At 40.6% G+C, this 24,344-nt stretch overlaps 1 protein-coding gene and 1 long non-coding RNA gene across 5 annotated transcripts in view; both read left to right on the forward strand.

The window, feature by feature from the left end:
* The window catches only part of LOC135405138 (sorting nexin-2-like), a 187,860-nt gene extending 174,672 nt beyond the window's left edge, over window positions 1–13,188 (forward strand). For 2 of the 4 annotated variants that reach the window (XM_064639847.1, XM_064639850.1), the window contains 2 exons: window positions 590–795; window positions 7,282–8,223. In XM_064639847.1, coding sequence (XP_064495917.1) covers window positions 590–795; window positions 7,282–7,647 — 572 coding nt within the window. In that variant the 3' untranslated portion in view covers window positions 7,648–8,223. The other 2 variants (XM_064639851.1, XM_064639849.1) reach the window with 2 other exon arrangements.
* The window catches only part of LOC135405143 (uncharacterized), a 547,777-nt gene that overhangs the window by 239,404 nt on the left and 284,029 nt on the right, over window positions 1–24,344 (forward strand). The window lies entirely within an intron of this gene.

Genomic DNA, 24,344 nt, shown 5'->3' on the forward strand with positions numbered 1-24,344 from the left:
ATATTTATGGTGTTCTGATGATTCTGCAAAAGCAGCACAGTTATAAACAAACCTATGCTTTTAATCCTTAACTAAGGTGGATTACAATGAGATTTTTTTCAAAGTTTCTTCAAAGGAGTTGACATTGTACACAACTTGACATGAGGTTTGATAACACAGTTGCCTAAGTGTTTGTTAATGAATAATCTCAAAACTTCAGCTTCATGGATGCCAGGCACAAAGTCACATGATTTTTTTTTAAGGCATGTCAAAACATAATATATTACAGTATCAAGTCTTGTTAACTTGTCAATGGAACAGTATAATGGAAGCAAATTCCACTCTGGTGTTGATGTTCTAGGCATCACATAACAGGCTCGGCAAATCATTTACTCATGTTGGAGAGTTTTGGGTGCACTGTGTTCTCCTAAATGTCGTTTCATTGTAATGTCCTTGAGTATTTTATCATGAGCTTTGGGAAATATAATTTATTTTTTTCAGTTCGTAAACTTACAGTTACTGTAGGGCAGAGGTCTGTTTGATTGATCTATCTTGAAGAGTAACATAATAAATTAACTTCATTGTATTGAATGTCACTCCTGTATTTCAGAGCTTTCAGCCAACACAGCTGCCTTCGCTAAAAGTGCTGCCATGTTAGGTAATTCTGAGGACCACACTGCTCTATCTAGAGCTTTGTCTCAACTTGCAGAGGTTGAGGAGAAGATAGATCAGTTGCATCAAGAACAAGCTTTTGCTGATTTTTATGTGTTCTCAGAACTGCTTGGCGACTACATTCGTCTTATTGCTGCAGTAAAAGTAAGTGCTGCTAGGAAAAATGTATAATTTTTGTGTTTAGGGTCACACTTTGTATATTTAAGGTAAATGACCAAGTTGTATGGGGCTCTGAGCAACCTGATCTAGTGGAAGGTGTCTCTGCCCATGGCAGTGCGGTTGGAACTAGATGATCTTTTAGGTCCCTTCCAACCCAAACCATTCTATGATTCTATGAACATTTGTATGCATTTGCACACTTCATTATGCAGTTAAGATTTTCTGAGTTTTTGCCTGAAATTCCAATCAAGTAAAATGAATGAATCCACAATCAATTATTCCCATGTTAAAATTTGTGACAAAAAATGGGCATGGATTAATAGGATCCAGACAAAATTTAAATGGTGAATATCTTCTATTAGATCAATATTATTTGTACAGAGTATTTAGGGACACCATACTAGTTAGCATGCTGAACATGTTTCTTTCAGGTAACTGATTTTTGCACTATGCTCATAAAATGTTTTCAAGGACATAATTTGGCTATATTAGATAACCAATAGTTTCAGTAAATAAGCAACAAATATTGCTTGTGGATTTACATCTCAGTAAAGAAAGTACTGTATGATTAGGTTTTGACATGGGGAGGGGTTGTATTAGGTTTATGTGGCAAGGTTTTGGTAGCCGGAGGACTTCAGGAGTGACCTCTGTGAGAAGAGGCCAGGGCCTGCCCTGTGCCAGACACAGCTGGTTCCAGACAGCTCCCCAATGGACAGCATTCAATATCGCATATCGATCTCCTGCTTACATTCCTGGATGTTGCATTGCCTGTCGATCTCCTCTTGTAACATGTCTGCTTGTCTGAGGAGTTCTTGCTGAACATGCAGATGCCTTCAGGTGCTAGAGGCACTTCCAGGTGCTGGAGCTCCATGCAATCTCAGCTCTGGACAGCTATTTCAGTCCTTGGGAAGTCTGTTTGGTTGGAGACATCAGCATATGTAGGCTGCAGTGCTTCTGTTTGAGTTTCAACCTAAGCCTTGGAGTTGTGGTAGGTGGACACCATTTTCTTTCATCAGGACACAGTCTCCTTGTAGTTTTCAGAAAAAAATCACAGAATGACAGAATCAATTAGGTTGGAAGAGACCTCTAAAATCATCAAGTCCAACCTTTGAACGAACACCACTATGTCAACTAGACCATGGCACTAAGTGCCACGTCCAGTCTTTTCTTAAACACCTCCAGAGACGGTTTCCATTCCAATGTTTAACAACCCTTTCCATGAAGAAATTACTCCTGATGTCCAGCCTGAAATTCCCCTGGTGCAGCTTGAGGCTATGTCCTCTTGTCCTGTCCCCAGTTGCCTAGGAGAAGAGGCTGACCCACATATGGCTACAACCTCCTTTCAGGTAGTTGTAGAGAGCGATAAGGTCACCCCAAGCCTCCTTTTCTCCAGGCTAAACAACCCCAGGCTCAACCAGCCACTCCTCATAGGACTTGTGCTCTAGACCCTTCACCAGCTTCATTGCCCTTCTCTGGACAAGTTCTAGCACCTCAGTGTCCTTCCTGAATTGAGGGGCTCAGAACTGAACACAGTACTCCAGGTGCAACCTCACCAGTGCTGAGTACAGAGAAACAATCACTTCCCTGGTCTTGCTGGTCACACTATTCCTGATACAGACCAGGATGCCATTGGCCTTCTTGGCCACCTGGGCACACTGCTGGCTCATGTTTAGCCCTCTGTCAACCAGCACCCCCAGGTCTTTTTCCACTGGACCGCTTTCCAACCACTCTGTTCCCAACCTGTAGCTCTGCATGGAGTTATTGTGGCCAAAGTGTAGGACCTGGCACTTGATCTTGTTGAATCTCAAATGGTTCACTTATTTATAAAATGGTAATTATTTTGAAAGACCTCGTCCTTCTAATTCAAGTTCCCTGGAGATCTCAAGCTTCCAAGTAGGCTTGCACAGCCAGCAGCTAGCTGAGGTGACCGTCAGGGCTGAAGCCTAACCCTGCATGTGAGCAGAGCAGGCAGCAGCAAGCACTGCCCTTGTTGTGCATTCTGTTGCACTGCCACTGTTGCTCCCAACTGACACCACTCCCTGTTTGCACTCCCTGATCACTGACACTCCCTAGGATCCAGTTATATGCAGCTTCCCACAGTTTGAACTGACCACAGGGACTGGCAGCACCTCCCCACTCTTTCTCAACCCAGTAGCTAGTAGACTGAGTTTTAACATCTAAGACTTTTTAACTGTGTGTTTTACTGCAGTGGTAGCAACAATAGCTCCGTTGGTTAGAGCATGGTGCTAATAATGCCAAGGTTGTGGGTTCAATTCCTGTATGGGCCATTCACTTAGGAGTTGGACTTGATGATCCTTGTGGGTCCCTTCCAATTCAGAATATTCTGTGATTCTGAATGGTGAATAGTCTTAGAAAGCTAAACCTCTATTTATGACTTCAAAACTACTTTAACACCTATATAATCCTTTAGAAATAAACTGTTGACTAAGTCTGGAACTAGGATTGGATCCATCCACACTCAGACTCCTCTCTGAAGAAAGAGTTTAGAAAACAAGGGGGTTCTTTCTGCACCTCGCTACTCATTGGGAGGGTCTTCCTGATATACTTTCTTTGAAGCTCCCATTTGGCCTGTGACAGACTCCTCGGGAAACTGCCCTCAGGAACCAGGGAGCAGAATAAAGCTGGCAGATTGTTAAGGATGTCTTCCATAGAGTGCAAGAACTAGAGATCCCTGGGCACAAGAAATTGGGCAAGGAAGGCAAAAGACCAGCATGGCTGAGTTGGGATGTACTGGTCAAACAAAAGGGCAAGAAGCATATGCATAGACAATGGAAGCAAGGACAGGTTTACTGGGAAGAGTATAGGGACAGTCTGGTTGTGTAGGGATGGGGTGAGGGAGGCCAAGGCAAAGCTGGAGCTGAACTTGGCAAGTGATGTAAAGAATAAAAAGAATCATAGAATCATTAAGGTTGGAAAAGACCTCCAAGATCATCGAGTCCAACCTTTGACCAAACACCACCATGCCAACTAAACCATAGCACTAAGTGACATGTCCAGTCTTTTCTTAGACACTTCCAGGGATGGTGACTCCACCACCTCCTTGGACAGCCCATTCCAATGTTAAATTCTTCCTGATGTCCAATCTGAACCTTTCCTGACAATATTTGAGGCCATTTCCTCTTGTCCTGTTACTAATTGCATGGGAGAAGCTGACCTCCACCTTGCTACAACCTTCTTTCAGGTAGTTGTAGAGAGCAATAAGGTCTCCCCCAAGCCTCCTCCAGACTAAACAACCCCAGCTCCCTCAACCACTCCTCATATGACTTACTCTCCTGCTGGCCACCCAATTTTTGATACAGGCCAGGATGCCATTGGCCTTGGCCACCTGGGCACACTGCTGACTCATGTTCAGCTAGCTGGCTGTCATCCAGCACCCACTGGTCCTTTTCCACCTGGCACCTTTCCAGTCACTCTTCTCCAAGCCTGTAGAGCTAGCTGCATGGAGCTGTTATGACCAAAGTGCAGGAATCAACACTTCACCTTATTGAATGTTATACCGTTGGCCTCAGCCTATTGATCCAGCCTGTCGAGATCCCTCTGCAGAGCCTTTCTACCCTCCAGCAGATCAACACTCCTGCCCAACTTAGTGTCACCTGTGGACTTACTGAGGGTACACTTGATGCCCTCATCCAGATCATTGATAAAAATATTAAACAGGACTGGTCCCAGTACTGAGCTCTAGGGAACACCATTAGCAACCAAACTGGGAGGTGCTGTTGACTCTCTTGGGGGAAAAGAAACCTTGCAGAAGGATCTAGATGGATGATCTAGATCTAGTGGTCAATTATTAATGAGATGAAATTTAAAAGAACAAATGCTGGATTCTGCAACTGTGACAGAGTAACGCTGAGCACGAGTATAGATTGGAAGAGGAGTGGCTGGAGAGCAGCCCTGCAGAAAGGTGGCTGCTGATGCTGGTTGACAACAGGGTCAACATGGGTCAGCAGTGTGCCCTGGCAGCCAAGAGGGTAAACTACTTCCTGTGGGGTGCATCAAACACAATATGACTTAGCCAGTCAATAAAGGTTATTATTCCACTGTATTCAGCAATCGTGGGGCCTTCAGTACTGTGTGCAGTTGTGAGCCCCACAATTTAAGAAGAATATTAACATCCAGAAGAGGGCATCAAAGCTTCTGAAAGGGCTAGAAGGAATCACAGAATCATTTAGGTTGGAAAAGACCTCTGATATCATCAAGTCCAACCTTTGACCAATCATCACCTTGTCAACTAGACCATAGCACTAAGTGCCATGTCCAGTCTTTTCTTGAATACCTCCAGGGATGGTGACTCCATCACCTCCCTGGGCAGTTCATTCCAATGTTTAACAACCCTTTCCATGAAGAAATTCTTCCTGAACCTCCCCTGACCCAGCTTGAGGCTATGTCCTATTGTCCTGTCATTAGTTGTCTGGAGGAAGAGGCCTACCCCCATCGTGCTGCAATCTCCTTTCAGGTAGTTGTAGAGAGCGATAAGGTCATCCACGAGCCTTCTTTTCTCCAGGCTAAACACCCCCAGCTCCCTCAGATGCTCCTCATAGGACTTACAGGAGCATCTACAGACTTCAGGTTTGTCTAGTTTGGAGAAATGGAGGCTGAGGGATGACCTCATTGCTCTTTACAGCTTCCTGAGAAGGGGAATTGGAGAGGGAGGTGCTGATCTCTTCTCCCTGGTATCCAGTGACTGGACATGTGGAAATGGTTCAAAGCTGCACCAGGGGAAGTTTAGTCTGGACATTAGGAAGCATTTCTTTACCGAGAATGTGGTCAAACACTGGAACAGGCTTCCTAGAGAGGTGAATGATGCCCCAAGCCTGTCAGTGGCATTTAAGAGGCGTTTGGACTGTGCCCTTAATAACATGCTTTAACTTGGTCAGGCCTGGATTGGTCAGGCAGTTGGACTAGATGGTCGTTGTAGGTCCCTTCCATCTGAACTCTTCTCATTTCTCGTTATCCCGACACATATGCAAACTGCCCTCTGGGCTGTTTTTTGCATTTTTTCCCTTTTTCTTCTGTCTTCCCTTCTCCCAGTCTGTGGGAAAGAATGCTTTGAAGTTTTACGCAACCTGCAATTATCTTCTCTTGATAGAGACTTCGTCTGTTTTGGCAAAAAACAGGCCGAGGAAAAGACAGAATATTGCTGCTTCCCACATATTCTTCTAAACTTAGGCCTTCCAGCTACAAAGGTCTCTTGAGCAAAGGAAAATCCTTAAAATAGCTCAACTCCTCATCCATTTCTTGCACTTGTCCCCTTGCCTCCTTACAATGGACTACTAGTTTTGTGGTATCTTCGGATCCTATACATACCTGTGAAGAAAGATTACGCGCAGGTACCCCCAGATACCAAGCAGTGAAGGATTTAGGAAAATTTATTTCCAAAAGCTGAGAACACTAACATTATGGCATTGGCTGCACTGGGCATTTTAAGAAGTGCTGCTTTTTCCTCTCCAGGACTTTTTAATGGCTTGCCTGGCCCCACCTTGTGGGGTCTCCAAGGTTATCTGTAAGAATTTTATCTTTTCAGGGAGTTATCCTCTCTGTAAGGCAGGAGAAGAAAAAACACCAAACTATTTATGGGAAGATATTCTCAGACAGGGGAGAGGTAGAGCAGTCTGGAACGGAGTGCAGTTGAACCTGAGAAGAAGCAAGGGAGGGGAGAGGTGTTTTAGTTTTCGTCTTTGTTTCTTTCTATTCTGTTTTTAATTGTCAATAAAATAATCTTCCCCAAGTTGAGTCAGTTTTGCCTGTGATGGTAATTGGTAAGTGAACTCCCTGTCTTTATACTGACCCATGAGCTTTTTTTCATCTTATTTTCTCCTCCTGTCCTGTTGAGGAGAGGGAATGACAGTGCAGCTGTGAGTGGGAGCGGTAGCCAGCCAAGTGTCAATCCATCACAGGGGTGTCTTGGAATTTTATCCAGAAATATCTTTGAACTTGTCAAACTGTTGGGAAAATATTTTTATATTTTAGATATATACACTCACATTATATATATATATATATCGTTGTAGTCTATATGTTAACATATATTTTATCAAATACTTACTATATTAAAAATGTATACTTTGATTCTACTACATCCATCCATTACTAACAAAAATGTACTGCCAGTTATGCATACAGTCAATGAAAAAGTTTGCTAGAATCTGTATTTAGATAAGCATTTGTATATTATAGCATTTTACAGTGGTCGCTTTGGTACTATTGTGATGGGACAAGGAATACAAAATGATTTGGAGCACCAAGGTGTCTGTCTAAAGAGGCTTCCTGAATGCCCACCGTTATTTTTAGATGGTATTTAGCTGTGCAAAGATGATGTCAAATTAAATCCAAGACACAGTAAAGTTTCTTTTGAGTATACTTGTTCCAGTTTTATCCAGAAATAACTTTTTCTTATAGGAATTTAGACAGCTTTAACAATTGCAATTGTTTAATAAACACCCATACTTACAGGGTGTGTTTGATCATCGAATGAAATGCTGGCAGAAATGGCAAGATGCTCAGGTCACTTTACAAAAAAAACGTGAAGTTGAAGCAAAGTTCCAACTTGCCAACAGACCTGATAAATTGCAGCAAGCTAAAGATGATATAAAAGAGGTAATGTTGTCAAGTATTAATATTATTCTGGAGGCCAGACTTCTTTTACTGATTCATTCAGTCTCCATTAATGCCCTATTTTATACAACTTTGGTTTATAAATCACGTATTAGCTATTTTCCATATTTACTGACATTGTTAAATGTAATTTGTTTAAAATATGAGATGTGCATAATTGTTACCCATTCTGAGATATGTAAGGCAGTCAAATACTGTCTCTAGAGAGTCTGGGAGATGGGAAGAGGGGAACATGAACAAGTTTAAAAATGCTTTTAACTGTTGCAGATGACTTGGGTAGTCAGAAGAACATCTCTTGGTTTCTAAAGCTAAAATCTAGCTAAAAAGACTAACGGAGAATTGTTCACATGTTTTGCTTAATGATCCTGCATATTTACCTATATATTTTAATTTTATATATATATGCATATATTATAATTTCAGTAAAAATACATGTTGAAGTTTCATAGATTATGCACTTTTTCTAACATGCTTCACTAAGGAAATTGAAGAGGTAGGACAGCTTAATTATTTAACATTAATGCATTCTAGTTAGGAATAATGGAGAACATCATTGCAGATTTCAATCTCTTATGCACTTTATTTTGTTTGGTTGCCTTATTGGTCACGAACCAAAGCTGCTTTGTTCTTTCTGCACTTCGATATATTTTTTATGTAGTGTTGAAGTTGCTCATTAACATGACTTTCTTTTTTCTTTAAAAAGGCCTTTATTGACTGGGGAAAAAAAAGTCACTCTTTTGTGACCACATTCTTGCTGGTTAACTCTCTTGATGTCATCCATCCACCATGCAACAAGTGAGCTGGAACTCATTGGCAAAACTAATTACTGAGTGTTTGGAGCAGTAGGAAATACTAAATGACCCTTTCTTATTCTTACTATAAAAAGAATAGTGATGTTGTTCTTGAAGGGTTTCTTTTTCCTAATTTCTTGTGTGTTTAGAGAAGGTTGTTAAGTAAACCCAGAATGTGAATATGCTGGCAGAAAATTATTACTTCCACTGAAATATATTCAGACTTGCTGAATTCTTTATTAACAGTCCTTTTGACAGAGATATTAAAAAGTGGAAACCTATCCAGCTTGAGCTTCATCTGTGACTCGGTTCCTTTATGCAGATAAAAGGTAAAAGAGTAGTCCTCAAAACACCATATAAAACAAGGAGATGATTTTTCCTTGACAGACACTGTAAGATGACAAAGTCTCTGAAGTCTTGGGCACCTCTAAGATGCTTTAATATAAAGGCACAAGTTATTTCAAAGAAGTCCTAATCTCTCTTTTCTGGACTGAATTTTATATAGTTTTAGTTATTAGTTAACTCTGTAGGCTGTGCACATATTAATATTTCCCTGAAGCGCATCCAGTTATAACTTATTGCACAGCTCCGTAAATGTACATCTGAAAAGACAATAAGGGAACTTTGAATAAATACAGACTAAATACATAAATATCTCAAGATATTTATTTGAATAGATGTTCATTGCATATCACAACAGTAAGATAACACTGCACCACAAACTGCTCTTGTGAATAAATAGCACCAGTAGATTGTTAGCAGGAATATACTTATATCGGTGTATGTTGCTTCCTGGCTGCTTTTTTTCTGAGAAAGATAGCTGTTACCAGATCTATTAGCTCCCATAATTCAGTTAGTATATTGAGATTAACAGATACAATTGCATTTTTATAATTTCTGTTAGCATGCATATGTCTGAAGTGTCAGGATGATAGCTTTTTTCATAATATACTTACACAGATGGTTTAAATTTAGCAACATAATAGTTACATAAAAGCAGGTGCAAAGGAAGTCTAGTAATGATTGTGTAGCTGTATGTCTTTTGACATAAAATAAGGATAATCATGACCAAGTATTTTGTAGTATTGATATTAATGCCTTGTTCCCAGTATGGCAAAACCCTACAAGCAACTTCACTTTCTCTGAATTTTACTTCTGTGCTCTTACTTGCATTTCTTTCTTTGTTTTTTTTTTAATTCCTGCTGTCTCTGAAAACAGACCCCACTGAGCAAGAGAGCTTGTGCTTTGGCTTACTTAAATAACATACATTCTGACCAATAAACACACCCTTGTTAGCTTGTCATCTGCAGCAGAAATATGGCAAAGATAACCATTTACTTGACCATAGGCAGGGATGAAGATTTAATAAACTCTTATGTGAAAAGGAAAGACAACTATTTTTTGAGACTTTTTCACATTTGATTGAACAGGTAAGAAAACTTAAAGGTTTAGGTTCATTTCATAGCAGTGCTTGTAAAGGGAGTAGCTAATAAAACTTTAGAGATCCTTTTTCTTTGCTAAAGAATCTTTACATTTTTTGTTTCTAAATATAATAACAATGTTAAGATATTTTTATATTTGGTATGTAGATAATATTACCTTAGAGATATCATTGTTTTAACTGATCTGATGACATTCTTCCCTATAAATTGTTGTTTTGAAATTACTGCACTGAGACTTTTGCTTAAGTATGTCAAAAAACAAATAGATGCTTTTCAATTCTTGAATGGCTATCCCTAATATACTAAAAAAAATTCTGATACCGATAGATTGAACATTGAACGCAGTCTTATCTCTGAATGTTTTTCCTTTGCCAGTGGGAGACAAAAGTTCAGCAAGGGGAAAAAGATTTTGAACAGATCTCGAAAACCATTCGTGAGGAAGTGCAAAGATTTGAGGCATGTATAATTTTGTCCAAATAAATTATAGTTTTGCTTTAGATAATATCGATGTTCCAAGCAAACTTGGTTAAGAGGTTAATCTACCATAATTATTTACTTTATTAACAGAGGGAACGATTGAAAGACTTTAAAACTGTTATTATCAAGTACTTAGAATCGTTAGTGCAAACACAACAGCAGGTAAGAAATTTTAACATTTTTGTACAAGTTAATATGTTCCATATTAGGTTAGTTACAAAAGGCAGGCTTTATGTATAGCATTTTCTAAAACATGGAGAACTAACTCTAGTATGTAATCTATTGCAGGAGAATATAGTGATTGCTGTTTCCCAGCTATTACTGTTCTTACTTGCATAGCCCTGATTCAGGGAGCAAGAGAGAAGCTTTGTCAGGGAGATGGGAGGGGAGTGGAGGGTCTATTCAAGAACTACTTTACCTTGTAGACTGGAGTAAAATGCATTAAATATGTGCATAGGCTTACTGAAGAGACTTGAATACTGAAATGTTTATCTGCTTAAAAAAAAAAAAAGAAGTACTGAATATTGTACAGCAGTAAAAGAGCTTTTGGTGACACAGAAGTAGACCTGGTTCCCAAATAAATGTCCTTTTTTTTTTTTTCAATCTGGGAACATAACCCTCCAGAGTTGATTAATAAAAATAAAATAATTAAAGAAAACCCAAACACCTTTAGAGGTAAGAATGGCAAACTCACTGTGCAAACAAATTCTGTATAGCTATATTCTGTGCTCAGTGTGTAAGAATAACTCTGTTTGCATGAGCAGATATGTGTGTTTATTACTTGTGTTTTTCTTGCATAATGTAATAATGTAAAGGGATAATTAATGAATGGACAATGGATAAGCATCTGTGTTCTTACTTTGTCCAGTGGAGACAAGGTCATTACAAGAGGAGTATGTGTGGGTTTTTCCAACATTCGGTACTTAAAGTAAAGTAGTTTTTTTTCCTTCTCTCAAGCTAATAAAATACTGGGAGGCATTCCTACCTGAAGCTAAATCCATCACCTAAAGGAAGACTATTCCAAATAGCAAGAGACTCTGGCTGTTTCTCCTGGATAAAAACTAAATTCCACGCTGAAATCACTTTAAAATCATTCAAATAAACCACTACATATTTTATGAATTAACATCTGGTGGTTTTATATATCACAGCATTTTATTAACAAACTGCATGTTGTGACCCTCTTCAAAGTAGACTGTGGCATGATGTTCTGCAACATATTGATGAATTGAACACTATTGTATCTTAATACTTGCACCAAAAGCAGATATTTTTATTCTTTACAATACAATGTTCTGTAGTATGCTTACCTGATCTTTGAAACAAAATTAATTGCATTGATTAATGTTCACCTACACATTCCTAGAGAAAATCATGTTTCTGTGATTATGATAATAAAGAAATGTATCTTCTGAAACATTATACTTTTATTTTGTTTCTCTAGATATTTACTAGCATTCTTAAAAGTAGCATTTAAAACAGATTGAGATTATATCAGACAGTAACACATAGAATGGTTTGGGTTGGAAGGGATCTTTTAGAGATCACCTAGTGTCATGGTTTAACCCCAGCTGGTAACTAAGTGCTATGCAGCTTCTCACTCACTCACCCACCATCTGGATCAGGGAGAGAATCAGAAAAGTGAGAAAACTTGTGAGTTGAGATAAAGACAGTATAATGGGTAAAGCAAAAGCTGCACATGCAAGCAATGCAAAACAAGGAATTCGTTCACTGCTTCCCATGGGCAGGCAGGTGTTCAGCCAGCTCCAGAAAAGCAGGGTTTCATCATGCGTAAAGGTTACTTGGGAAGACAAAATGCCATTGTTGCAATCCGAAATATGGATATCAGCAGAAAAGGAACTTATAGGATTATGTAGCAGGCAGTGGACAGCAGGAGCTGGGAGAAACTCCTTAATCTGAGGACCAGACAAGACCCATTGATATTCAAACATGTTGATTAGCCTGTCTCCTGCAGCAGGATATGGAAAGACTTTGTGATAATACTCTCAGACCATGTTGAAACCCCTTTGTTCTCTTCCCCCCCATGTAATCCTGGTTATGGGAAATGTTAACGATTTTTTCCCCATATGTCATCCTTGTTACTGGAAATGCTAATCAGTTGTGGAATCCCCTAGTTGGCATAACCCGGCCTCCCCGTTAGCATGTTCTGCCCCCGAGACCATTTCGCATGTTCAATAAAGCATTCCAGTTTCTTCCCCCAAATCCGGGATCGTCTAGTTTTTGGACCTTTACACATCATAACTTCGAATGTCCCCACACCTCCTTCTTCTTTCCCCCAGCTTTATATGCAGAGCATGATGCCATATGGTATGGAATATCCCTTTGGTCAATTGGGGTCAGCTGTCCTGGTTGTGTCTCCTCCCAATTTCTTGTGCACCCCCAGCCTACTTGATGTCGGGGCAGTACAAGAAGCTATTGTGAAGAAAATTAACTCTCTCCTAACCAAAACCAGCACACCTAGTCAAGCCCCTTGCAGTGCATCAGTTATCGTGCATTGAGCATGCCAGCATCACATAATATCATTTGCTTGCGGATGGGCCTGGCCTCAGCAGTCTGAGACAGATTCTTTTGTATCTGATTCTTGGTCTTTGATTTGTTCTGTCTCTAGTGCTATCAGCGTAAGTTAATTTTAATCGTTTCTGATAGTTTACTTGTGGAATGTAAAGAATGCACTACAGATTGTGTCACATGACTTTCTATGACATGTAACATGGTAGAGGCCCTCATGATGGTGATAGCCAAACAAAGAGTATGGAAAAATAAGAACCCTATTTTGAGTGATATTTAATTGCCCCTCTTCTCAACACCCTTATGTGGATATCTTGGCTAACTCAACAGGTTCAAAAACTTAGCTGTTTAACAAAGCAATGTTATTTGTGCTTAATAGTTGTTCACAAGTGGAATATATACACAAAAAAACCAGTGACATTGTTTCTCCCTATTTAAAAGAAAAAGTACTCAAGAGATGCAAAAATATTAAGTAATCTCAAGGGACTAAACTGAATTTGATTATTTTTTCCCCCTCAATATTTCAGTTGGTGTATTTAGTGTATGTGGCAAGATTCTGGTAGCAGGCAGGAGGTCTGCAGGAGTGGCCCCTGTGGGAAGAGACCTGGAGCTGCCCCTATGCTGGACATGGCCAGTGCAAAATGGTTCTGAAACAGACCCACCACAGGCCAAAGATGAGCCCATCAACACATTGGTCTCTGTTAAGAAAAAAAAAATGGTCGTTGTCAAAGGTAACTCCCTTCTGAGGGGAACAGAGGGCCCCATATGCTGACTGGACCAAACCCGTAGGGAAGTCTGATGCCTCCCTGGGTCTCAGGTTAGGGATGTTACTAGAAAACTCTCTAGTCTGGTATGGTCCTCTGCTTATTATCCACTATTGGTTCTTCATGTCAGCAGTGACGAAATAGCAAGGAGAAGTCCAAGGGCAATGAAAAGGGATTTCAGGGCCTTCAGACAATTGGTTGAAGGATCAGGAGCATGGGTTGTGTTTTCCTCGATCCTTCCAGTATCAGGGAAAAATATTGAAAGGAACAGGTAGACCCAACAGATCAACACATGGCTCCGAGGCTGATGTCATTTTGGGTTTTTTGATCATGGGATGCTCTATACTCCAAGACTACTGACACCTGATGGGATACACCTTTCTCAGAGGGGGAAGAGGAGTTTTGAGGAGGAGTTAGCAGGGCTGATTAATAGAGCTTTAAACTAGATTGGAAGGGGGAAAGGGACAAAAGCAGTCTGGCCAGTGATAAGCAATGGGATGGTGTGCAAAAACTTGAGGAACTGAGTGCTAGTGAGATCCTTCAATCTTCTCCATGAGGTGTTGGCTACAATGAACCATACTTGAAATGTTTCTATACCAATGCATGCAGCATGAGGAACATGCAAGAGGAGCTCAAAGCTTGTGCCCAGTGCCAGAGATTTAACATCATTGGCATAAGTGAAAGCTGGTGGGATGAGACCTGTGACTGACGTGCTCTGTTGGATGGTTACAAGCTCTTCAGGAGGGATAGGCAGGGCAGGCAAGGTGGGGGGTTGATGTTATATGCAATGGAGGGGCTGGAATGTATGGAGCTTACAGTTGGCAATGGCACAGTTGAGAGCCTCTGGGTAAGGATTAAGGGGCAAACAAACAATGCAGATGTCATTGCGGGAGTCTACTACAGACCTCCTAGCCAGGATGATGACACAGATGAATTATTCTTCAAGGAACTAAGGGACATCTCTAAATCAGCCGTCCTCGTCCTTATGGGGGACTTCGACTTTCCAGATGATGATTGGGAATATCACACAGCTGGTACAAACAGGTCCAGAAGACTCCTAAAACACCTGGATGTTAACTTCATGGTACTGGTACTAAATGAGCCAACTAGGAAAAGTGCCCTCCTTGATTTGTTGCTTGTAAACAGTGCCTCATGAGTGAAGACTGATGGCTGCCTTGGCCACAGTGACCATGAAGCAGTCAAGTTTAAAATCTCTTGACAGGAGGAAAAGTGCCAGCAAAACTTCAAACCTAGACATGAGGAGAGCAGACTTCAGGCTGCTCAGGGAACTAGCTAGCAAGGTCTCCTGGGAAAACGCTTTTGCAGGTGCTGGGGTCCATCAGTGCTGGTCACTTTTTAAGCACCACCTCCTAAGGACACAGGAGCAGGCTATTCCTAAATGCTGGAAGTCAAGCAGAAGGCAGAAGGCCAGCTTGGCTGAGCAGGGATCTTCTTCTGGGGCTAAGGCAAAAAAGGAAGGTGTATATCCAGTGGAAGCAAGATCAGGTGACATGGGAGTAATACAGAAATGCTGCTCACCACTATAGGGAGAAAATTCGTGTGGTCAAAGCTCAATTGGAGCTGAAACTGGGCAGAACTGTGGGGGGCAATAAAAAGGGCTTTTTAAAATACATTATTAGCAAAAGAGTGAAGAAATAACATCAGCCCATTACTTGGTGAGGATGGTCACCTCACAAACAGGGACATAGACAAGGCAGAGATGTTTAATCGTTCCTTTGCTTTGGTCTTCAACACCAGTGCCCTGAGCTGGAGGACCATGACAGTGAGGATGATAAACTTCCAGTTTATCCTGAACTTGTGCAGGATCTGCTGCTCCAGCTGAATCTTTATAAGTATGGGGGCTGATGGGATTCATCATGGAGTACTCAAAGACCTGGCTGATGTCTCAACTATTTTTGAAAGGTCTTGAGAGTCTGGAGATTTATTAAAAGCTAACATTGTCCCGGTTTTCAAAAAAGGCAAGAAGGATGACCCTGGAAGCTACAGCCCTGTCAGTCTCACTTCAGTGGCTGGTAAAATGGAGAAGATTATTCTGGGAGGTATTGAAAAACACCTGGAGGGCAACGCAGACATTGGTCACAACCAACATGGCTTCATGAGAAGAAAGTCCTGCTTATCAAACCTGATTTCCTTTTATGACAAGTTAACCCACCTAGTTGATCAAGGGAAGCCAGTTGATGTAATCTTTTTGGATTTCAGTAAAGCTTTTGAGACTGTCTCTCACAGGATCCTTCTGGATAAAATGTCCAGCACACAGCTGGATAAACACATCGTACGGTGGGTGAGCAATTGACTCACAGGTAGGGCACAAAGGATTATAGTAAATGGGGTTACATCAGGCTGGCAACTGGTCCCTTAGTGGGGTTCCACAGGGCTCCATCTTAGGCCCTATGCTCTTCAACATCTTCATAAATGACTTGGATGCAGGACTGGAAGGGATACTAAGTTTGCTGACAACACTAAATTGGGAGGAGTTGTTGACTCCCTCAAAGGCAGAGAGGTCCTGCAGAGAGATCTCGACAAATTAGAGGACTGGGCAATCACCAACCATATGAAGTTCAACAAGGGAAAGTGCCGGATTCTGCACCTGGGACGGGGCAACCCTGGATGTACATACAGACTGGGGAATGAGATGCTGAAAGGGTGTCCTGGTCAACAGCAAGTTGAATATGAGTCAGCAGTGTGCCCTGGCAGCCAGGAGGACCAAATGTGTCCTGGGGTGCATCAACACAGTCTCACCAACCGGTTGAGGGAGGAGATTGTCCCGCTCTACTCTGCACTGGTGCAGCCCCACCTTGAGTACTGTGTGCAGTTTTGGGCACCACAATATAAGAAAGATATAAAGTTATTAGAGAGCATTTGAAGAAGGGCCACACAAGGAGTGGCTGAGGTCACTTGATTTGTTCAGCCTGGAGACAATGAGACTGAGGGGACACTTCATCGTGGTCTACAGCTTCCTCAGGAGGGAAAGCAGAGGGGCAGGCACCAACATCTTCTTTGTAGTGACCAGTGACAGGACTCGAGGAAAAAGGCATGAAGCTGAGTCAGGGGAGGTTTAGGTTAGATATTAGGAAAAGGTTCTTCACCCAGATAGTGATTGGGCACTGGAACAGGTTCCCCAGGGAAGTGGTCACAGCACAAAGCCTGCCAGAGTTCAAGAAGCTTTTGGACAATGCTCTCAGACACATGGTGTGATTCTTGGGGTTTTTCTGTTCAGGGCCAGGAGTTGAACTTGATGATCCTTGTGGATCCCTTCCAACTCAGGGTATTCTATGATTCTATGAAAAAAATCTTGTATAATTCATACAGAAATTTAGTTATATGCTCTAGAATATAGATTTGAGAAGTTACTTCATAAATTTTTATTACTATAGCTACTTGGGAATTGTTAGATAAGTAAATCATTTGACTGTTTAGAATTATTTACTTGCATTATGAAATAAGTATACGGCATATTTTTTACTCTTCCTTTGATACTACTTAGATGAGATTATTTTGCCATTGACAGCTATTACCTTTGCATCATTTCCTTTCATCTGATTTCCTTAATTTATTACTGTTTGGTGTTGGGGCCTATAGAATAGCTCTTGAGAATTCTGCTGGCATCAGTCGATAGTTGTGAAATTGTTAATGTTAGTGATTTCATATAAGAAACTTTTAGAACCATGTCATCAATTTGTTCTTAAAAACTGCCAGATCATTGAACTTTGTTATTTTTGATCATGTTAGTTTGAGTTAAAAAGGATTTCTCTTGAAAGCAAATAACCTTTTAATGAGTACAGGGGGAAGATCATATTTTTATTCAATTATTGTACATTAGCATGGCATACATGCCCATGCATTAAATATTTTATGCTTTTAAAAAAATGTTCTTATTAGTATTCATGGTATCTCTGAGGAATATATAAAACTGATTGAGTGCAAACAATTTCTTAGTTTTGTATAAGGAATTTCTAACAGCAATGTAACTGAGAACCTCACTAACAAGTCTGTGCAAGTCTGTTGTTTTCTTACACACTTCACTTTCCATATTTGCTTAGCAGTCTTCCTTAACTAAGCAAAATTTTAAAATTATCCTGCATTTTTCTATTTCTGTTCTAAATACATTTTTAAAATACTATCATGCTATATAGTTCCTCAGAGGAATTCTGGGTTTGGATCACAATTCACTGTCATTATTGTAAATGAAAAAAGGGAAGTTGTAGGGCTTCTTTTTGTTTGGTTTTGGTTTTTAAGCTTGAGGGAGATCAACTGTCAGAGATATGTTTTGGTTTTCCTTTTTGGTGTTTTTTCTTGTAGGATGATTTCTTAAAATTTAATATAGATTTTTTACAATGTGATAACTGATGTGTGGCATATGCGCATCAATAAAATGTCTCTGACATATTTTCTAGTTACAAAATGCTACCAGTTAGTTGAGGAAGGTACAAGTTAGTTGATTCCAGTGCAAATGTTATTTACATTTATGAGTTTTGTTTGTATTGGAGGAAAACTAAATGAGTTAGCACTTGGCAAGCACCAAAACCAACCAAGTACTGTGGTCAATGTAATCTCCATAGGTTCATATATGGAAAGAATGGAGATGTGCATGCACACACATATGTTTGTACATATGTGGACATAGGTATGCAGAAGCACGTTGTATTGGGTCTGGCTGAGCTGGAGTTCATTTCCCCATAGTAGCCCTTACAGTGCTGTGCTTTGCATTGGTAGCTAGAAAGATGTTGATAACTCACCGGCGTTTTGGCTACTGCTGAGCACAGCATCAGCACTGTAACATTCCTTCCTCAATCGAGGACAAGATCCTGGGAGGGGATACAAGTAGGTCAGCTGACCCAAACTGACCAAAGGGATATTCCATACCACATGATGTCAGCTCAGATATAAAAGCTAAGGCAAGGAGCAGGAAGGCAGGCATTCATTGTCTCCAATGGCTGCCACTTAGAAAGCATTATGCATGCTGCAGCCATGCTTCTCAGGAGTGGCCAGCCGTTGCTGCTGATGGGAAGTAGAGAATAAACCCTGCTATCTTTCGCTTCGTTTTTGTGCACAAGCTTTCGCTATGCTTTTGCTTTAAATAAACTGCCTTATCCCAACCTGTGAGTTGTTTTTCCACCTTATTCTCTCCCCTGTCCAGCTGGGAAGGAGAGTGCTCACTCTGCTGGGTGGGCACCTGGCGTCCAGTCAAGGTCAACTGTCGGAGGACAGAAATTGTGTGAACAATTTCTATTGCATTTCTGAGACCTTTAACTTGGCATGGCTGGGTGCAGACAGTAAAAATACTGCACCACTAATATGGCTGCAGGCCTTGTGCCAAGGTTAAGGAGGAATTCTTTTGGCAGGAAAACAAGTTTTATGGACACCTACTGTGGTCCAATTAATACTGTACAGCTCAGTGTGTTTTCCTTATGTATCCAATGTAACCTGGGGAAGAATCACATGTCTCTGTGTCACAAGCAGCATATAAACTGCCTTTCCTCTAATAAAGCGGACGTTTTTGCCAATCATATTGATTTGTGAGCATTTCTGTCTGTCCCCCTCCGGCGTTATCTGGCGCCCGAACAGGGACTCCAACTTCGTCGAGTTCTGCAGGGACGTAAGGCGAACGGAAGGAGCTGAGGGAAGCGGTTGTGAGAGGTGACACTGTCCCCAGTGTCAGAGAACAAAGCCATGCGCATGGTACAGAGGAACCTCACCCTGGCCAGGTGAGTCGACCGGGGGAGAGAGCATGGGGCCTACGCTATCCACAGAGGACGAAGCGGAGGAAACACTCCTCCAATTTATGATCTCTCTAGGAGAGCCTGTTTCTGATGAAAAAGCCCCTAAGGGGTTAATAGAATGAGTGAGAGCGAAGAATCTACTTCCCACTGCTCACATCGCCTTTCAGGTGTCCACAAGGGATGCTGTAAAGGACTTGTTTTGGGATGGGATCTCTACAGGATCGGACGACACTAGAAAGTGTACTATGATTTGGCGTCTGGCAGTTGTGTCGCTACAGGCGTTAAGTTCTGAGCGACGGGAACTCATAAATGTTCAAACAACTCTGTCGGGAGATGGCGGGACTACGGCAAGTCCCCGCCCCGATCGGTCCACTGTAGGGGAGATCCCTGTGCCTGCGGCTGCGAAGTTGCAAATTCTAGGACCCTTAAAAGCAGCGGGATCACCTCCGTTTAGCACCGTGCATGTAGCAGCAGAAGGTGTAGAGGCTGCAGGAAAATCAGTAGTGGCAGAGAATAAAGCTGGAGCCATGCCCACGACACCGCCCTGTACTGCGGCTGCGCAGTCAGCAGTGTCTCTCCTCACTGCACCTGCTACTGTGCATTATCTCCTGGAACAACACTGCTAGGAACCTCCACGTCACTAGATGGCGCTGCATGGCTGGCACCTGAAGCCACCATGAAACCCGGAAGAAAAACCACTGTGAATCGCTGCCATGGCAACAGACGCTGTTTTCAAAAAAAAAAACAAAAATGTTTCCGGGTATGGTACATATGAAAGAAAGTAGCAGCTATTGAGCCTTGAATTAGAAGATGCTATATTAGCACAACGAGCAACACCGAAAAAGTACCACTTCTCGTTGACAGGAGAGGCAGGCTAGAGAACTGCCTTTCTGTATTTTTGTGAACTCTTGTGTTAATTGTGTTGTGTGTCCAATGTCGTTGTCAGCTCACAGTATTGCTAATGGTACTGTGCTAGTGTGTGTGTGTGTTGGGGGTTGTGTGTGTGGAGAAGCAACCATACGTTTGTTAGTAACTGTTAAAACCCAGAGATGAGAGTCCGGGAGAATCTCCTCCTGTTAGAGTGTCTCAGGTACACATAAAAGCATAAAAATTCCCTTTAGGATTACTCAAACAGCTACCAGAGTTCGGCGTGCTGGCGCTGGGGCCGCGCGCCAGGGCTGGGAGCTGTGCGCTGGGGCTGCCGCTGCGCCGAGCTCAGCCGTGGGGAAGGCGGCGCTGGTAGCCACGGCAAGAGGCGGCAGAGGGACCTCAGCGACAGGCGGCAACGCCGAGAGCTAATTCTGCAGAGCCAGCCAGACTTCTGTGGGGATCGCCGGGAGCTGCACCGCGCATGGAGCGGCCTGGGGAACAGCAGCTTGGCGGTGACTGGCTTGGGGGAGTTGCCCAGCAGAAACCAGGCATGTCAGTAATTGAGAACAGAAAGCAGAATCTCTCTCTTTAGTCCTTCTACTCACTTGTAGATAACTTAAAACTAAAAGTTAGCATGCGAGAGATTTTAAGAGTCTCCCAGAGAATGAATCTTTGTGAATTGCCTTATTTTTAGTTACATCTTACCCCGTAAAGACCTTCTGCCAAAATATTGTATTCAACCTTAGCAGGAGGAGAAATAAGGTTCACACAATAGAGATAATTTGTTGCTTAGCAACTGAGTGAGACTTACACCATCTCCAGCAGTTTCTCAGAACTAGGGAGAGAGTAGAATTTACCTTACAACTACAACTTTGCAAATAAGATAAATGGAAAGCCAGCAGGCTGAAGATTTCTTTAATTCTTAGATAAAACATCTCTCTATCTTCTTGTTATAAACTGAGAAGTGATTGTGACAGTGGAAATCACATCTTTAGAATTGTGTTTAAAAAAGTTTACTCAGCTGATTTTAACATTTGGATGTTTACTTTACATTCCTGTCTGATATTATTTCTTTTCCTTGGTCAAGTTTAGTGAATTCATTATTTTTTTATTTTTTTTTCTTCTGTGTTTGTGACAGAGTTGCAACTTTGAGCTGCATTTCATGTACTGTTTAAGCAATTGTTAATATTCTAACATAGCGACAAGTACATTTTTTCAGATTTTAATATATATCATCTGTTGTGGATTAGTACAGTATGTACAGAGCAGTTTGGTGAAATGAAACGTATTATACATTTTTAAATGTTTTATGACTGCTGATATAGCATACAGCCTAGTTACTTTTACTAAAAACACTACTCAGTCACACACTATGCTGTGAAGTTTGACTTATCTCTCTTTGCACTGATGTTATGTCAACAGTTACACTACATGAATTTCAGATTATTTTTAAAATAACCTAACAAGATGCAAAATGTGTGTGTTTAATTTATACCGATAAAAGGGCAGATTACTAAATTACACTTTTCAAAAACCATTGCCGCGTGAATTAGAACTTTTTATGCCCATTTGATTTATAAAGCAGAAATGTCTGGAGACTACATGATAGTCTGTCAGGAAATCAGTAGAGATTGCAACAAAACTGAGTTACTGGAGTCAGGTTGAATTTAGTAAAATTTTTCTAGTTTGCCTCCCAATATAATGATCTCAAAGTTAGAATTAGTTAGCTTTACATTCGGTAAATTATTTAAAAACTGTGAGTGATTTAGGATTTTAATATAACAGGTGTGGTTTTTACCTGTTCTGTGCTGTTGTTCCACAGTTATGGAGTTACATGATCTTACAACTAGTTATTTGTTTTCCTTTGTGCTGCTTATGTTGTGAATTTTGTTCTCTTACCGAAATTTCATAGGTAAAAGAACTGAAAATACGAGCAGATAATGTAGATCACATCTAACTGGCTGCAAACTGGAATCTGGCTTTCTCTATCCTTCTGAACTGCACATGTAGCTTAAAGCTGCGTATTAAAAAGAATAATCAAAAAGTATTTTTTCACTGTTGTAGACTTAAATGTGCTACATATATTGAAAAGTATGTAAATTAACTTTTACATAATTAACTTTTCCTTCCTTCTTGGAGTAGTGGGCGACATTTCTACAGTGTTCTGAAGAGAAAGACCTTTGTAGTTATATTTTTGATTTTGTGGTTATATTTTTAGTTTCCTGTTAAGATAATATTAATTATACTTTTGGAGAAAGAGTGAAAACGACACAAAATCTTTAATTTGATCCCAAGTGCAAGAAATGTATGGTCTGTATTGAAAACACCTCAGATGCACCTGGTGTTGTAATTGGTATGACTAACGATACCTCTAATATGCCTTCAAATAATCCTTATTCGTTTGGTTTTATCGCAAATCAAAAATATTCATTCTCAATCTATCATTAGTAATTGTCATGAATAAGAGGAGCCAATCTGTGGCTCCGGTGAGCCTAGCCCGAGAATGAGCAGATGATGCAAAATACAGTAAATTAGAGAAACTGTTCTAATTGCTTTTGTCATCTTTGTATTAATCAGAACAATAACTACGACCATGCATTAACCATTCAATGCAGGCCATGCATCTTAAAGAACAAAATGCATTGGTTTTTTCTTTCTTGTATAGCAGGCCTCTTGCCCTAATAGATCCCTGAATCTACTATTCCAGAGTTAAGGAAATCTCTGTCACCAACAAGGTGTTTCCACTTATTCTTTTTGTATGTGGTATTATATTGCTAGCAAGCAAGGATCAGAGTTGGAATCACAACTTGCATTTTTCTCCAGCATAGAAAGTTATAATATGATTACATTGGTATTATGAATTTAACCAAAATTTGGAAACAAACTCTCCTGAACTGTGTGCTGCCAAGTTGTTCTTGCAGCAGTGTTAAAGGTAAAAGCTAAAGCTAAGCCCTGGCTTCAAGAAGCGAAGGCCATATGTGATGTTGTGTGCAGAGTGTCTGCAATTGTGCTTGGTTTTGCCTCCTGGAATGGGGCAGCCGTGTCACTAAGGGGGAAAGAAGACAATGGAAAACTATAGAACTTGTAACATCCTGAGGCCTAATGATTGTCGCTGTATACAATGATCTGTTTCTGTGCTGTTCATGTCACACCAGTGATGTTTGTGAAGATCAGGCAGAATGGTGTGGTTTCGGAATTCTACATCAGACAGTGATTATTTTGCAGTGCTCGTATTTGTGTGTGTTTCATCCCAGTAGTGTTACAGCAGGTGGCAAGAATTATTTGGAATCAGCATATGACAGAAACCTTTTGGCTTACGAGTCTACCCAAGATTATATGTGATTGTGCAATAACAATTTTTGAGGTAAACTTCTATATCATATCCAAACTAGAAAAACTTTAAAAGGGTGGATTGCTTGTATAGTTTGAAAACTACTACCAAATTGCCAGACAATACTATGTCTTTGGTGTAGGGGTTAGTGATTTAAGAATTTGTAAAACACTTTTGCAAGACAGAAACTGAGAGAGAACGGGTGTCAGCCCCCTCAGTTCACTTGCAAAAGTTGTTATGTTTTATTTGTACACAGGTGTTTGTAACTGCCTGCATGATGAATGAAGCCTTGGAAAGAAAGAACAAGGTTGCTACTGTTTTCTGCAGATAACAATGGTAACATCAGGAGCTGTTGTTGCTAACAGTTTCCTCAATATTGTTAGAACACAGTTTTTGGAGCACAGTTCTTTTTAGTATTGTAAGCATAGTTTTTCTTAGTCATATACACCTTTTTAGTATACTTTTTAAGCACATGAAATTAAGGATTTAAGAGAGCGTATTGTACGAACTTTAAAGTATTACAAGAGCACATTTTTTCAGCATTATGAGCACATTTTAGTGTTGTTAAGACACAGTATTTTTGGTTTTGTTGGAGCACAATATTTTAGTATGTTTAAGCATATAATTATAGAAGGTAAAGATCTTAGATTAACTGGTGGAGGAAAGTTAACCTGTTTGGTGGAGAAGCTTTCACACCAAAAGGTACTAGAGAATTAATATGGTTTTGTAATTCATGAGACACAGTGAAATGAGGTTCAAAAGTATGTGTGAAGTGTGTTTGAATGATGGTGGCCACCATGTGAAAGTGAATGAATGAAAATGTAAGCATGTATATGTGTGAATATTCACTTACACATACACAAACACTTTTGAATAAACAAATACACAGATGCCTTTACATAAAGTGGCAAAAAGTCCTGAAGCTGCAATAGAATGGTATGCAAAGGGTGCAATAG

Source organism: Pseudopipra pipra, chromosome W, assembly GCF_036250125.1.
Source record: "Pseudopipra pipra isolate bDixPip1 chromosome W, bDixPip1.hap1, whole genome shotgun sequence".
Taxonomy (NCBI): Eukaryota; Metazoa; Chordata; class Aves; order Passeriformes; family Pipridae; genus Pseudopipra; species Pseudopipra pipra.